The sequence below is a fragment of the Macrotis lagotis genome, chromosome 4 (assembly GCF_037893015.1).
Source record: "Macrotis lagotis isolate mMagLag1 chromosome 4, bilby.v1.9.chrom.fasta, whole genome shotgun sequence".
NCBI lineage: Eukaryota > Metazoa > Chordata > Mammalia > Peramelemorphia > Peramelidae > Macrotis > Macrotis lagotis.
The window spans coordinates 254158142-254173780 of NC_133661.1; the positions used below are offsets into that span (position 1 = coordinate 254158142).

Consider the following 15639-nt stretch of genomic DNA (forward strand, 5'->3'; position numbering starts at 1 on the left):
CAACAGTAACCTTTTCCATTCAGTCTAGGATAGAAGAACAAAAGATAGATAAAATCTTCAAGAACTGAGAAAATGGTTCAGTCACAGAAGCCAGGTATGAATCAGGTAAAAAAAAAAAAACTTGAAAACTTTTATTGCTCTGATAAGAGTTGCTCCAAAGGGCCCAGAAGCTTGTCACACTCTGGGGATACTCCAAGGCTTCTGGAAGGTTCTTTGACTGGGGACATGCCAGGAGAAATGAAAGCCAGAATCAAGAACCCAGGAAATCAGGGATGAGACCAAACTGGACTTGACTATTCTGCTAAAGAATGAAAGATGGGAGAAAATGTCTAGCTCTGGCACAAAGTCTCAAATCGGGAACTGAGGCTGGAGTTATGAATAAACAGTAGAAAGCATAACATAATGAAAAAAATACACCAGGTTGATGTACTTAAGATATGAACCCAGAAAAAGAGAATAACTCCACAACAAAAACAGAGCCTCAGAGTGGTAAAAAAATGGCTTGGCTACAAAAATATCTAGATATAATGAAACAAGACATACTTAAAAAAAAAAAAAAAACAAGAGTCTTGAAGGGAAAAAAATTGAAGAATAAATAACAGAACAAAATGTGACAAACCTTATCCAAGAAGTAGACTCCTTGAAAAATAGGATGAGGTAAATAGAACTCCCTGACTCTTTAAATAATAAGAAATAATTGAACTAAGTCAGAGTTGAAAATTAAAATATATATTATATACATAATATATTTAAATTAACTATGAAAATAGTTAATTTTAGTTAAACTTAACAATGAAAAACAAAAATAGATCAAGGAGAGCTGATGTAAAGTTAGACTCCCTGAAAGCCAAGGCCAAACAAAAAACCTTGGATGATATAAACAAAAATTCCCTATATCTATTAAAATGACAGATGAGTAAAGAAACAAACTAATGGCAATTTCTAAAATGAATCCCCAGGTTGCAATTATCTAGGAATGGTAGAGCCAAAATCTGGAGCTACTAATAAACATACCTATCTATATTTTTATATTTATATTTATAACTCTATTCATATGTCTATCTATGCCCAATTCTCATCTTTTCAATGGGAAAGCTTGACTGTCTATTAAAGTTTCCATTTTGTTAAAGGTTTATTTCCCCTCCCCCCAGACTTGTACTGTCCTGCCAGGTAGGGTATTATTGATTACCTTTTGAATATTAGACTATTGTATTCCTATATTATCTCTTGTTTATGGTAGCAGTAGCATAGTCTTGCAAAATCCTATAGTTCTTTGATACTTGAATTCTTTCTTTTTTGGCTGCTTGCTTAAGGGAGAGTAATGTGTCATGTAAAAAAATTTTTTTTTAAATTATGAGCAATAATGAAGCAGCATTTGAAAAAAAGAGAACAGAAGTAAGTTCAGAGACAAATACAAAGACGACAGCTTTGAAACTATATTCTGAATGTTACCATATGCTTAGAAGAAAATATCAAGCTGTATACAATGGAGATTCTTGGTTTCATGGCATCTTCTTTTTTTCTGTTCTTCTTTGTTATGGAAATGCTCGTATTTGTGAGCATTTTCAAATTTAAAATAAAAAAATTAATTTAAAAAATTCCAATCCTTCATGGTAAACTTCACTCCATTAGTCCATCTAGATTTTGTTTCACATTTCCTGAATGTATTTTCCATTTATTATTAAATATTATGGTATGTATGAATAATATTCTTCCATTAGACTTGTAAATTCCATGAGGAGAGGGACTCTTCTAATTTATTTTGTTTCCTCCATTATCTAGTCATGTTCTCTGTACATAAAACGCATTTAGTAAATATTTGAGGGAGAGATGTGCTTTTTTCTGAGTTTGTAAATTTATTCCTGGCTCCCATACCAATCTGGAATGTTAACCTTAGTTTAATGTGAAAGAAATATTTAGCAAAGGAAAACTCATTAATTTGGAATTTGTGTTAATTTGACAATGCCCTGATTATATATAAAGAATGTTTTTTAATAAGTAAATTTATGGTCAGGAGATAGTGCAGGAACATTAAATTTAAGAGAACTATTTTTAGGTCCCCTCAGGCACTTCATAAAGCATCCATTTACATAAAAGAAAAGACTAATTAGAAATCATTCTTAATTATTCCTCAAAGCAAGTCCCTTAAGCTCTGCCCTTTGAGTTAATACTTTGTTAGCATTTTCTTGCTTTTGACCTACTACCTTATCAATGAGTTAAGCTATAGAACTTTAAACATATTGGCTTATTAAGACTCTTCACTAATTGATATTGACCTTTCTCCCAAATAGAATTAGGGAGATATTACAGTAGAATTCATGGTTTCACAGAAAGGCAAGTGAATGACATTTTTTTGGTTGGTTAAATGATAGGGTTGATTTCTTAAGTCCTGTCAAAAAAGTTCTGCAAAAAGGAGTGTGGGGAGAGAGGGGTCATAAGGATGAGAAATAGCTTAAATGAGTACCTTCCAAACAAATGAAAGGCATGGGAGAAAGAGTAAGGAAGACTCATCTTTGTGAGTTCAAATCTGGCCTTGGACCAGGGGCTGGCTGTATGACCCTGGGCAAGTCACTTAACCCTTGCTTGCCTCATTTTCCCCATCTGTAAAACAGGCTGGAGAAGGAAATAACAAATAACTCTGGTACCTTTGTCTTTTTTTTTTAACCCAACTAGGTTCACAGAGTCAGACACAACAGAACACAACTGAAAATAAAAGACATACATGGGAGTGTAATGAGAATATTATGCAAAGTGCTATATCAGAGGAATATGAAATGAGCTGAGAGTAATATGAGAAAGGGAATAATAAGAGGTAGAAAAGGCAAACAATTTCAAGAGGTGAAAGGTTTAAGCTGAGCAAAAGGAAATTATGAGATCTATTTGCTTAAATAGAGTAAGGCCTTCTTTACTAGTTTCATAATTTAAAGAATCCTATTTAAAAGGTAGAGTGTGAGGCACATAGGAATGAGCGTAAAATGTTTTATAGAATATGCAGTTTTAAAATGTGTAATGAAGTTGGTCTAAGTGGAAAGTGGCAATGAGATGGATGTTTAAAGGTAGAGACAGATGCTTGGCAAGAGCCTAAGTGAAAGGAGAGCATTTCCAGTCAGGAGTAGGAGGTTTGGCTGGAATGTGTGATGCAATATGCATGTTTAAAGGGGATAATGAGATGTAAACACTGGAGGGCTATTACAAGACAAGGGGAAAGGGTATAAATTAATTCTGTAACAAGGTGTGATATGATGATCACATTGAAGTTCCATAATGGGATGGAAAGACTATAATGAGAGGTCTTAGGGGTTTTAAGGAAATGCACAAAGGAATGAAGTAATGAAATTTATTATTTTGTTGTCAGGTTGTTTCCATTGTGTCCAACTCTTCATGACCCCATTTTGGGGTATTTTCTTGGCAAAGATATAAGGAAGGTCTCCTTCACTCTAGGACCAGGGTTCTATCTAATGTACCATTTAGTTGCTCTGATTTATTATTAAAAGGGAATAAGAGGTGGAAACGCAAGCAAAAGGTGAAAGGTTTAAGATGTAGAAGAGGAAATTATAAGATCTGTTTGCTTAAAGAGAGTATTGTCTTTCCTAGTTCCCTAACTTAAAGGACAAGAGACAGAAATATGAAAAATGATTTAGGAAAAAAAACCCACCAGTAGGCCATAGGGACTGGGGTTGCTATTTGTCCTTCATTTTCAAAGAAGACCAAGACTAAGGAGGTGATGCCATGACAAACACTTGGAGTTGAGTGAGGGGGATGCTGTGCTAAATCACCAGTCTCACTTTGTCCTCCAGAATCATCTGAGTCCAGTGGCCAGATCTGAATCAGGATGACTGGAGGTGACCCTGGATTCAAAGCAACCAGGGTTAAGTGACTAGCCCAAGATCACACAGTTTCAAGTCTTTGGGGATGGATTTGAATTCAGGTCCTTCTGACTCCAGTGTCGGTGCTTTATCCATTGCACCACCTAGTTGCTAATTGAGAAGACTAAGGTTTACTTAATAAAATTTTTTAAGCCTCTGTAGTGTTTGAAGTATTTCATCAACCTTTTCCTTAAAGGTAAGGGCAGACTAAGAAGAACTTAGCTAGTGCTGAAGAAGTGATTTTGAGAAATGATAGGTGGATTCCTGAAGGAAGTTGAAAAGAACCTTTTAAAACAAAATTGATCCTCTTTACTTGGATTGAATCCAAAGCAAAGTTACAACAAAAGCAGTTTATTTTCAGCATCTCCCTCTGCTTGGCCATCAGTCCCTCCAAACTGACTCCTGGTTACCCAGATTCACCATAGAACCTACTCTCCTCATTAGAATCCTATTCTCCACAATTGTCAATGTGATTTTCCTGAAGTGCAAGTGCAATCATGTTACAATCCCATCTCTTTCAACAAATTTCAATGGTTTTCTCATTTCAATCTAATATAAACTCCTTCAATGAGGGACCTATCTTTTCATTTATTATATCTTACTTCCCCCCATGAATTGTTTTAGGTTTACTTGTTTTAGATGCACAATGTTTCTTCTTGATTACAATGTCTTGAATTGACCATCCCCAATGCCCCCTTCAAGACTGGGCTCAAGTACTAGCTTCTTTATGAAGCCTTTCCTGGTGCCCTTACCCTTCCAATGCCAGGGATTTCAAGCAACCCCTGTATACCTACACACACACACACACACAAATTATTTCCCCTAAGTCCTCTGTGGAGGTGAAAAACAGATGGGGAATCTGTCATGATTAATCCCCATAGATTTTATATAAATGAATATTGATTGGTTGATAAATTTGGGAGATATTTCTCTTACATCATTTCCTTTTAACTCATTGTTCTTTTTGTCTGTATGTACTAGAGATCCTCTACATCTTTCTTAAATGTAATATTTTGATAGCCAAAGTCAAAGAAGGTCAGTGTGGTACAGTGAAAAGGAAGACCTGGGTCAAATTGTGACTACCGCTGTTTGTTGAGTGATATTGGCCTTTAAGGTCTAGACCTAAGGAATCCTATGGGCCTTTCTGAGCTAAAACTGTGTTCCTCTGATTCCTAGCTCTTGCCTAGCATACATTAAGGGAAAAAACACAAAGTATCCTTCTAGTTACATATTCTCTAATAGGTCTATAGTATTTGAATTCATATATATGAAGAAAAACATGATAGATCTTTCACTTTAACATCTCAACATTACTACTTATCCAGTTAATGGTCAAGATGACACTTGACTGTTTTTTCCTGAATGCACATCTTGAATTTTTTAAAGGCTTAACATGGACTATTTCATTTTTGCATCTATTATTGCCATTTGGGGAAAGCTAAAGTGAAGCAGTACAATGAACACAGAAAAAGCAGATGAGCTCTTCACCTGGTTCAGATATTCATTAGCAGTGTCACCAGATGTCTCAAAACTTCTCTGGGACTCTATTCCTCTGTGAGGGTAGAAGGTGGCCTACATTACATTTGAAGTCCTCTTAGTGTCATATACTTCATAAGTTAGATGTATTAATTTCGTAAATTAATTCCACCACCACTTCAGTTGGCATGCCATCAATAACTACAATGCCACTTTCTAATGTGCAAAAAATAGGGTATTCTCAAAGTCTTAGTTTTAATAACTTAAAATTGAAGATTTATGGGTTACCCTATCTAGGAGTATTCAGTTCTATGTAATTTTCATAAGTTGTTCATCAGAATTCCATGTGGGATGATATCTCATGTATGACTAAAATTTTGAGGTTGGCTAAGAGGAATAAAGTATACAAAATACAGTCAACTCCCAATTAGCTGCACCACTGGAGGAGAACAGTTATGTGGATAATCCAAAAAATCAATTCTATATGGTTTTGAAATGCATTATGATTTTTGTTGTTTTTTCTGTAGATTAACTTTTCTAATTATATTTTACACAGGCTAATAGCAATATTAATTTGCATGCTTTGAGCATGTACCAACTGATGCTGAGGATGGACAATGTGCCAAGTTTCAGGGAATTAAAATTTCCTAAGAAAATTTCACATATGAATAATCAAGAGCTGCTCCATTATAGAAGCATTTTGAAAATATAGTGGTATAGAAATGTTAAATTAAACATGGAAGATTCATTATGCATTGTCCTAGATTTAATAATCTAAACATGGATATTAAAACTTTAGTTTTATATGATGTTGAAGAAATATGGGAGAAAAGGAAGTGAAGTACCAGGATGAATTATTGTGCAGCTTTTCAAATAGGAAAATCTCAAAAAAAATGCCAAAGGGTTTTAGAAGAGCCTTTAAAGTCAGTTTTATTGTCTGAGTTTTACAAGTAGCCTTTTAGAGGCTTCATACAAGAATTCTGTTGCAAAACTCTAATAAATAGTCTGCCCCAAGTCCCAAAACAAAATTTAAAGCAAAATAATGACCAAACTTAGGATAAGCAAGACTTCAGAATGCTTAGATGTTAGCAATATTTCCCATTTACAAATAATATCAGGCACTGTACAAACCTCCTTCATACAAATAAAAGAGTCACAATCTTTACAAAATAACTTGGAAATCTTTTTTCCAATAATGCAAGTGTTACTAGAAAAGAATTTCATAGGGGGAGGAAGAAATCACAACAAAAGGAGTCAAATTTTAGCTAAAATTTGAAGAAAGATGATGAATATATATATATGGCTTTTCTGGGTGGGTCAAAGGAGGGATAAATTATTTTTAAACTGTATGAGAGAAAATCTGAATGATGTAAAAATGATGAACAATTATTGTAGGTCAATTACTCAATTACAGGGATGATGATACAAATTTATGATGATTATGAAGGTTCAGAGGAAAAGAATTGAGTGGCTTTCCTCTAGAGTGTTAAACATAGTTTAGAGAAGTATTGAAGCTGAGCATTGGGGCCCATTAATGATGTCCTATCATACCCAAACACTTTGGGCTTTTTTGAATTTAAATGGAAAATTAATCATTTCTTCAGAGAAACCACTTTTTGATGTCTCAATTTGGAAAATCCTATGCTTTTAATGCCACATTAGGGAAAAGTCAATTTTAGATTGCCAAAAACAAATATTGTTCCTATTCTGTCCATTGCATTCAAAAAGCAAGCAACAGTTCTTTACCATTTAATAATTTAATTTTATCAATAAGTTTTCCTGTTCTCAAACAAAGACTAACACCTAAATCTTTTCTGGGTACTTTTAATCAATATTAGTTGGTTATTTTTTTTATCTCATATCTCTTTTCACTTACATCCCACTAAAGAAAAACCATACAGAGGAACCATCACTTTTTGAGTCCATAAAATGCAGAGATTAAAGTTTTTGAGCTAGGTCACTCAATGGAAGTGGTGTAAGGGATTCTTAAACAACTTTGTTTGCAGCCAGGAAGATTATTAGAGGTCAGTTCTACATTAGGAGAGATTTCTTAAGATTTCACATAAGAACTTTATTTGCCTTGTGGAAAGAGGTGGAAGTATATCCACAGGAAACTACAGGTGACAAGTCTTGTGGGATGTGAGATAGATTATGAATGACATGCCCCATCCATGGTCTTTGGCCTCTGTTCCCCAGTCTAATCTTGCTGTTCTGGGCAACATAAGAAAAATTAGCATTGACTCATGCATTCAAAGGGGATACAGATCCTCAACTCTAGATACTTCGGCAAAGAAGGTAAGGAAAATAGCCCTCCTGTAGCCCCAACCCTAACCCCCAATAAACAATAAAAAATAAACATGTTTCTAGTTTTCTAGTAATCATATGCCAGGAGAGCAAGAGAAGGCTTGGATTATCTGAAACAAAAAGAAAAGAGTTGATGGGAAGTAAATGAGGCAGATGGACTAGGTCATTCTAGTCTAATCCCCATTGTTTCTTCTTTATACATTACAGAGAAAGGTACTGTGCAAAAAAATAAAGACATTCACATTTTAGCAGTTAAACTTTTATTTTACTTTTTAAATTTTTTATTCAATTATTTTTTTGTTTCTGTTTTTCTACAAAAGGCAGATGTTGATTGTTGATCTGCAATTGTTTTGTTTGTGCACTCACCAAAAAAAGGGGCTATCTATAAGGAAGGTGGGGAAAGTGCGCTGAAGATGCTTTCAATAGCATGATTACGGGGCATAAAGCAGTCTCAGGAGAAAGGGAATATTCCCCCTTGGTCCCCTTCCACACCTTCCCTTCCCCACCTGCATGTTTTATCAGTCTTTAGCTCATATCAATTGTGTTGAAGACCCATTCAGTGAATTTTTTCAGCTTGTCTGATGCAGTCTGGGACTCCTCCTGTAAACGCAAGTTGTCTTCCCGAAGATGCTGCACTTCAGCCTGAAGGTGAGCTTTGTCTTCTTTTTCCTGAGAGGGGGACAAAGGGGAGGGGGAACCCTCATAGGATGAGTACTCAAGAGGTAGAAAATACAAACCTGCACCCAAGAAGGAGACCAGATGTCTTATTTTCATGTCTACTAGACAACCAGATATATGTCCGAGCATACTCAACATTAAGGAATTTTCAATCTTGGGAATGTTCTGGGTAATTACTGGGTAATAGTCATCCTCTCCAGCAACAATCACTAAAATTCAGTATGGAAAAAAAATCTAGCGTAGGACTATATGAGAACCCCTACACATGAGAACTAGATACTTTTTTCATATTGTTGATAATATGCTCTCCACCATGTCCTGAGATTCAAAAAAAAAAATCTTACAAAAAGAAAAACAATTGTATTAAACACTTGCTTTGGCTGTCTTGCTGATGGGGACTAGATTGAATAACCAATTGGCAGCTGTCATGCTCTTAGCATTCATCTAAACCTGGGAGCACTAGGCTATATATTTAGCCTGTAACTAAAATGGAAAAAAAAAAATTGACTTTGTACAATAAAAGCATATGAGAATACATGTATACCTTCTTCAGATCTTCTTGAAGCATCTTCAGCATACCCTCCAATTGGTCCACTTTAGAAGCCAGTGTAGGAGAAGAATCTTTACTGCTGGGAACAAGAGAACAATGACCAGGATCCCTGTTAGCAGGAATCTCTGTGGACTTTTTTGGTTTGTATTACACTTTAGGTTACAAACTACTGCCTCCTTCACTCCCTCCCTATACCAGACCAGAGAAGGCCACCATTTGACACAGATATCTATATCTATCTTTCTTTCTCCATACATACATATACATTATATATGTGTGTGTGTGCATGCACGCATGCACACGCACACGCACACACACACACACACACCACGTAATATGAAAACTTCTACTTAACAGTTCTTTCTCTGGAGATGGGCAACATTTTCCTTCACAGGTCCTTTGAAGATTTACAATACTCAGAATAGCATAGATGTTCACAATAATTCTTTAACAATATTGCTATAACCATATACAACATTCTCTTCATTCTGCTCATTTTACTCTTCATAATTTCATGCAAGTCTATGTTTTTCTAAAAATCAGTCTGTTCATCATTTCTTACAGCACCACTGCATTCCATCACAAATCATACCACAATTTGCTTAGTCATTCCCCATTGATGAGTATCCTCTCAATTTCCAGTTCTTTCCCACCACTAAGACAGCTGCTATAAATATTTTAAAATATAGTTTCTTTTCCGTTTTCCCTCACCATCTTGGGAACAGACCTAATTGTGGAATTGCTTAGTCATAGGGGATATATAATTTTATAACTCTTAGGGCTCTTAATTTCAGTTCTCCAAAATGAATAGATCAGTTCAGTTCCACCAATTGTGTATTAATGTCCCAACTTTTCCAAATACCCTCCAACATTTGTCATTCCCCTTATATATTACTTTAGCCAATCTAATAGGTGTGTTATCTTAAAGTTGTTCTAATTTGCATTTTTCTCTAATTGATAATGATTTAAAGTAGTTTTTCATATGATGATATGTAGCTTTGATTTCTTCACTCAAAAACTGTCTATTCAAATACTTTGACAATTTACCAGCCGAGTAACTCACAAATGTGTTATATTTGAGATTTAAGACCTTTATCTGAGAAACTGTCTATAAAAATTCTGCCTTGCCCATTTTCAACATTACTTCTGATCTTAGCTACTTCGGTATGAAAATTATCCATTTTACATCCCACAATGTGGGGACTGCCTTTGCAAATGGGTCTTCATAATGTCAAATTGCTTAGTATGATCAATAATATACATTTTTTCAGAAGAACAAATTCAATAATAAGCTGTACAAATGTTTTAGCTACAGTCAATAATAGTCTTTGCTGAAGATATCGTAGCGTTGTTTTAAAGAACAAAGGTTAATAAGCAAAAACATACTCTTTGGTAATATGAAGGGGAGGCACCACATAAAAGTTATGTACTGGTAATGATAAACAATGAAATAAATTCTTAGGAAGATATGGACTCTCTCAGTTCGTTCTCTCTCTCTCTCTCTCTCTGTCTCTCTCTAGGTTTTTGCAAGGCAAATAGGGTTAAATGGCTTGCCCAAGGCCACACAGCTAGGTAATTATTAAGTGTCTGAGACTGAATTTGAATCCAGGTACTCCTGACTCCAGGGCTGGTGCTTTATCCATTACGCCACCCAGCTGCCCCTCTCAGTGCTTTCTCAAGACAGAATAGATACCCACCTGTGGGAGGTGGTTTGGATACAGGCCTGTTTTGAAGCAAGGGGAGAGGCTATCCAGATTGGTGATTCTCAGAAATTCACTTTCTGTAGTTAATTATCTAATCACATCTTAAAAACCAGGAGAAATTTTCCAAAGTACTGCAAAAAACCAGCTTATATATATTGCATGAGGGGGAAGTTCAATTTTAACAGTCAAAGTCTTTACAACAATGTCCATCTACTGTCCTCATTCTGCTTGACAAAACAAAGGAGAACAAGTTTCATCTCTTTTTAAGATGATAGTTTTTTACTTTTTTCTATAAATTTCTCATGTGACCTTTGGTCATATAATCCCTGTAAGTTCAAGATTATCCAGGAAGGAGAAAATGCCCAATCCATTTAATTTTTTGGAGAGAAGTGAGAAGAAAAATCAACTAGTCAAAGTTCAAGTTACCTAGAGAAGACTATGCAGATCCCTGCTTCTGGGTCATCCTGCGCACCATAAAGCAAATACCACAGTAGTAAGGTATGTAAAAAGCTTGCCAAATTAAAGGAATAATAATAACCATCTCATAGGAAGCCAGGAAAACTGGGCCTTCTGCCACTGTCCTTTATAAAAATTTATTAGTTAAAATTCTTGACTGTTCATTTATCACAAGCAGCAAATGAATATGATTTTCAAAAGACTCCACCAACTGCAATTAATGGAGTTCTGTTGACTAAAATATCATCATGTGGTATTTTCTAAACTGCTACTGGACTGGTTTGTAATGGAATTAAGTACTAAGTCTTCAATTCTCCTGCCTAGTTAAAAGGAGAGGGTACATAGCAGCCACAAGTTATTTTCCATCCTAAATAAAATAATTCTAACATCTAACATTTCCAAAGAAAAATGACATTTAAGTTCTCCTCTAGGCTTTTCTTTATCTTTCCTTCAATCATAAGTTCTCCTGAAGTCCTAATCTGCTGAGCTGAACAGTTCCAATAAAGCTATATTGTACCTTTTTTAAGTAGATGAGTTTTTCATAAGACCATAGAGTTGGAAAAATGTGTGGGACAAGGATGAGGTCTTTTTTTTGTTTTTGGGTAGTGAAAAAACACTTAACATGAAGAGAAAATTAACATATTCACTGTCTTTAAATAATTGAAGGAATATCATGGGTATCATTGTACCCATTGGGCAGTAATAAGAGTAAAATTCAGAAGGTAAGAAAATAGACTTGGCTTGTCACAAAGGAAAAGTTTCCTAACAATTAGGTAGGTATGCTCTGAAGCTGAATGGGATGTTTGGTTCTCACTCAATAGAAGTCTTCAAGGAAAGGCTACATGACCATTGGTTGAGTAGCTGTAGATGGGATTCTAATTCAGGGACAGATTTGATTTCTTTCCTCCTAACACAGCACTTCTTACATGTGTATCATCTACTAAGTGTTATTTGACTGACTGATGGATTTCTCTTTTATAGAACAGTTCACATGGTTATGAAGCTTAAATACCTAGACCAAAGCCAAGAGCCAGAGGAAAAAAAAAGCAAAAAGAGCTGTCACAAAGCCCACAAAGAGGTCTCTGGACCTGATGGAAAGACCACCTTATTTTGTATTAGACACAACTGTAATAAACTTGAATATCTGGTTTCCTACTCTACAGACAATTAGAAACATCAAATCAGAAAGTTAAAGGGAATAAAGAAGTTAGGTCTAGAAACAGGCATACTGGCATCATCAAGAAGAGATAGCCTGATAATGAAATGGGTGGAAAAATTATTCTAAAAAGCAGAGATAATAATGCAGCAATGTAATGCTATTTAATTGTGGGGACAAATAGTTCATACTTCAACAATTCTAGAGAGTATCACTGTATCATTATATGTGATACATTCTGTTTAAAAAGGCAAGAAAGTGGAGCAACTAGGTGGCAGAGTACAAAGAGCACCAGCCGTGGAGTCAGGAGGACCAGGGTTCAAATTTGACCTCAGACACTTAATAATTACCTAATTGTGTGACTTTGGGCAAATCACTTAACCCCAATGCCCTGCAAAACCCCAAAATATTTATAAAAAATAAAAAGGCAAGAAAGTAGGCAAAATATCTTAAGAAATATTTCATTCAAAATGGATAAAGTTTGAATTCAAAAAAGGTTTTGGTACTTTTGGGTAGGGGAATAAACTTTTTTTAAGGAAAAAAGTTTTATGCAAAATAATCTCAAACTCTAATAATGCCACAATATGTGAGATGCCATGTGTTTTACCACCCTTTCACAATGCTTAATTGAATGAGGAAAAAAGAATAAAACACATGCCCCATGAAGCCTGACCTTCCGTAAGACTTCATCTGGACCATAGCTTGGTCCTCTAGATGGTCACTGTTGGATGCAGCACTCAGGGGTCGGTGGTTTTCATCACTAGCAGCAAAGAACGAGGCTCGCTGAACTGGAAAGGAAACAAGAAGTCATTCATTATCTCCTCTGGAAATTAAATGAGTCAGGTCCCCATACACACTAAAAGATCAACAATGTTCTTCAAGGGAAAAATACAATATGGGAAATTAATAAAAGGCATAGGGTATGGTGCCAGGGCTGTAACATCCACACTGTTATTACAAATAAGAATCTTAACTGAATCTCAGTGGTCAGAGTGGGCAAAAATATTATTTATTGCTTTATAATAAAATGGGGACAGTTTTGTCATTCACAAAACATTAAAAGGTTCCTCTTTTTCTGTCTAATAATCATGGCACATGACAACATGAAGTTCTTAGTATTAGTTCAAGCTTCCATAAAAGGTTAATTTCTTAGAGGGGGGAAGGGGTAGAAATCTGAAGAAGGGAATATGATCAATACTTTCAAATCAGTGAAATTAGAATTAGTCATTAGAGGTTCCTATCTACTTATTGATATCATCCCATAAGAAAACTAGTCTTAGTATCAGACTCAAATGGCAATTAGAAAACAGACCCCTCCAAAATGAAAAGCATTCACATTTAAAATCTGAGCCAACAGGAGTAATCAAAACCCTCACATGTGTAAAAAAAGGAAAAACAATCTGGGCTTTGCTTTAGCTTAGCAAACATTAAAAAAAGTAGAGAGGATTAGTCAGTTGACCAATAGGTTGGTCATTTGGTCAATATTAAAATGGGCAAGTGGAAGATAGAATGCATTCAACTAACTATGCCTATAGGAAGAAGAAGGGAGGGTATTGGGAGATCATGGGTCACTGGTGGTGGGAACTAGAGATCAGAGAAGACAAGAGTTCCTAAATTAAGAAATATGCTTTATCCATGTTGTGAAAATGTCTTCAAATTGTGGAAAGGCTTCATCTCTGGATTATGACAAATGGGAGACCAGCAAGACATCATTATTATACATCTACATTTATGAAAAATAATTCAATATACTGAAATACGTCCAGAAAATATGCATGTTCTTATTCTGTTACTGAGAATTAGCATTAAATAATCAAATTGATACTGATTTTGTGATATTTAATTCAGTGGGATACCTAAGGGAATACAAGTTCTTTCCAAATTAGGGGTTCGGTACACTTACCCTCAAAAGCTTTGGCAGCATCTACCAGGTTTGACCAATCCAGGTCAGAAGCAGAGTCTGGCAGGGGCATGAGACCTGGGTCAGGCATAGGCTGCCTTCTTGTCTCCTGTATATCAGTGAGGGAGCTGTCTGAAGCTGAGAACTCTCCTGTAAGAAAGGAGTGACATTCATAAGAAAATAATTAAATATTCAATTCGTACTCCCTTCAAATAGAAGAAAAATAACTCACTGTTAAATACTAATGGCCAGACACTGAGAATGAGAATTAATTCTTTGCTTATTCACATTCAGGTACTTTTCTTTTTATAAGAAAATATGATTAGGTACTTTTATGGATAAGGAGATGGGTGGACATGACTTCTACAAGTATACTTTGCAACTCTTCCATGCCTTCACTGTCTGTGTAGTTTTCATCCAAGTATTCTAAAAAATTCTCCTGCAGATGGCCTGTTCAACAGATTGAGGGCCAAAGAAAATGCTTCACATTTTTTTTTTAACTGTGGCATAAACTGTGGAAAAGTTACTTTTGATCCAAGGCAAGTTATATAGAATTGGAGAAGTTAAGCAATCTCTTGCCCAAATCCTTTGGTCTGGGACAGTTTCAGGTTTCCTAAAATTCTGGAGAACATCCTGAAGTGATATATGCCATAAGTTATGGATTCCCTGGCTGATCTTTCCAGGAGTCAAGTCAGGAGAACTTGTTCTGATCTGTTCCAAAGGAGCATTGCTTTGGGTTCATTCTGGCCTGGCCTCTTTAGGACTTCTCTAAAATGAATGAAAAACATTGTGATCCTGGAGCTGGTCAGCACCCTGGCTTGTACAGTGAATACAAGGTGTCCTCCCAGGTATAACTGGATGATGTCTAATAATCCTTCCAATTTTAAGGTTCTATAATTTCCACAAATTCTACAACTGGTTATGTTACCACATCTGAATCAAAATGAACTTCCCTGGGAGTAGCTAGGTGGTACAGCAGATAGAACATCAACTGTGGTGTCAGGAGGACTTGAGTTCAATTCCAGCCACAGACTCTTAATAATTATCTAGCTGTGTGACCTTGGGCAAGTCACTTAACCCTACTGCCTTGCAAAAATAAAAATCAAGTCAAGCACTGTGGCTGCTTATGTTAGTCCCTCTGCTTGTTCACTATGTCTGGAATGTCCTCCTCCTTATCCTACCTAACACCTTCTACTTCAACTGACTGAATTCCCATCTACTTCAACTGACTGAATTCCCAGACTATTTTTAAAAAAGTAACTCATGTGCTACCTCTTGGCCTAATTTCCCCTAATGGTAAAAGCCTTCCTCTTTGGGCCATACATAATATTTTGGTGTATGACTTTATTACTTATCATTTAAAATTATATATGATAGTTATTGACATTCTCTTATTTTCCTTTTACACTGTATGTTGTAGTTAGATTTTGCATCTTCCTCATTTCAGTGCCTACTATATAGTTCTCTGCAGTGTATATTTAAAGTATTTGTTAGGATAATGAAGCATGGGCAGGTGAAAGATGGACTATTAGGTGTAGAAAGAAGTCTAC

General features: G+C 35.6%; 1 protein-coding gene across 14 annotated transcripts in view; it reads right to left on the reverse strand.

Moving 5' to 3' along the window:
• Positions 1-3023: 3023 nt before the first annotated feature.
• SIPA1L1 (signal induced proliferation associated 1 like 1) overlaps positions 3024-15639 on the reverse strand; it is a 395826-nt gene continuing 383210 nt past the window's right edge. For 13 of the 14 annotated variants that reach the window (XM_074235822.1, XM_074235817.1, XM_074235823.1 and 10 more), the window contains 4 exons: positions 14093-14239; positions 12863-12977; positions 8869-8953; positions 3024-8315 (listed from right to left, as the gene is read on the reverse strand). In XM_074235822.1, coding sequence (XP_074091923.1) covers positions 8172-8315; positions 8869-8953; positions 12863-12977; positions 14093-14239 — 491 coding nt within the window. In that variant the 3' untranslated portion in view covers positions 3024-8171. The remainder of the gene's footprint in view (positions 8316-8868; positions 8954-12862; positions 12978-14092; positions 14240-15639) is intronic. The other variant, XM_074235820.1, reaches the window with a different exon arrangement.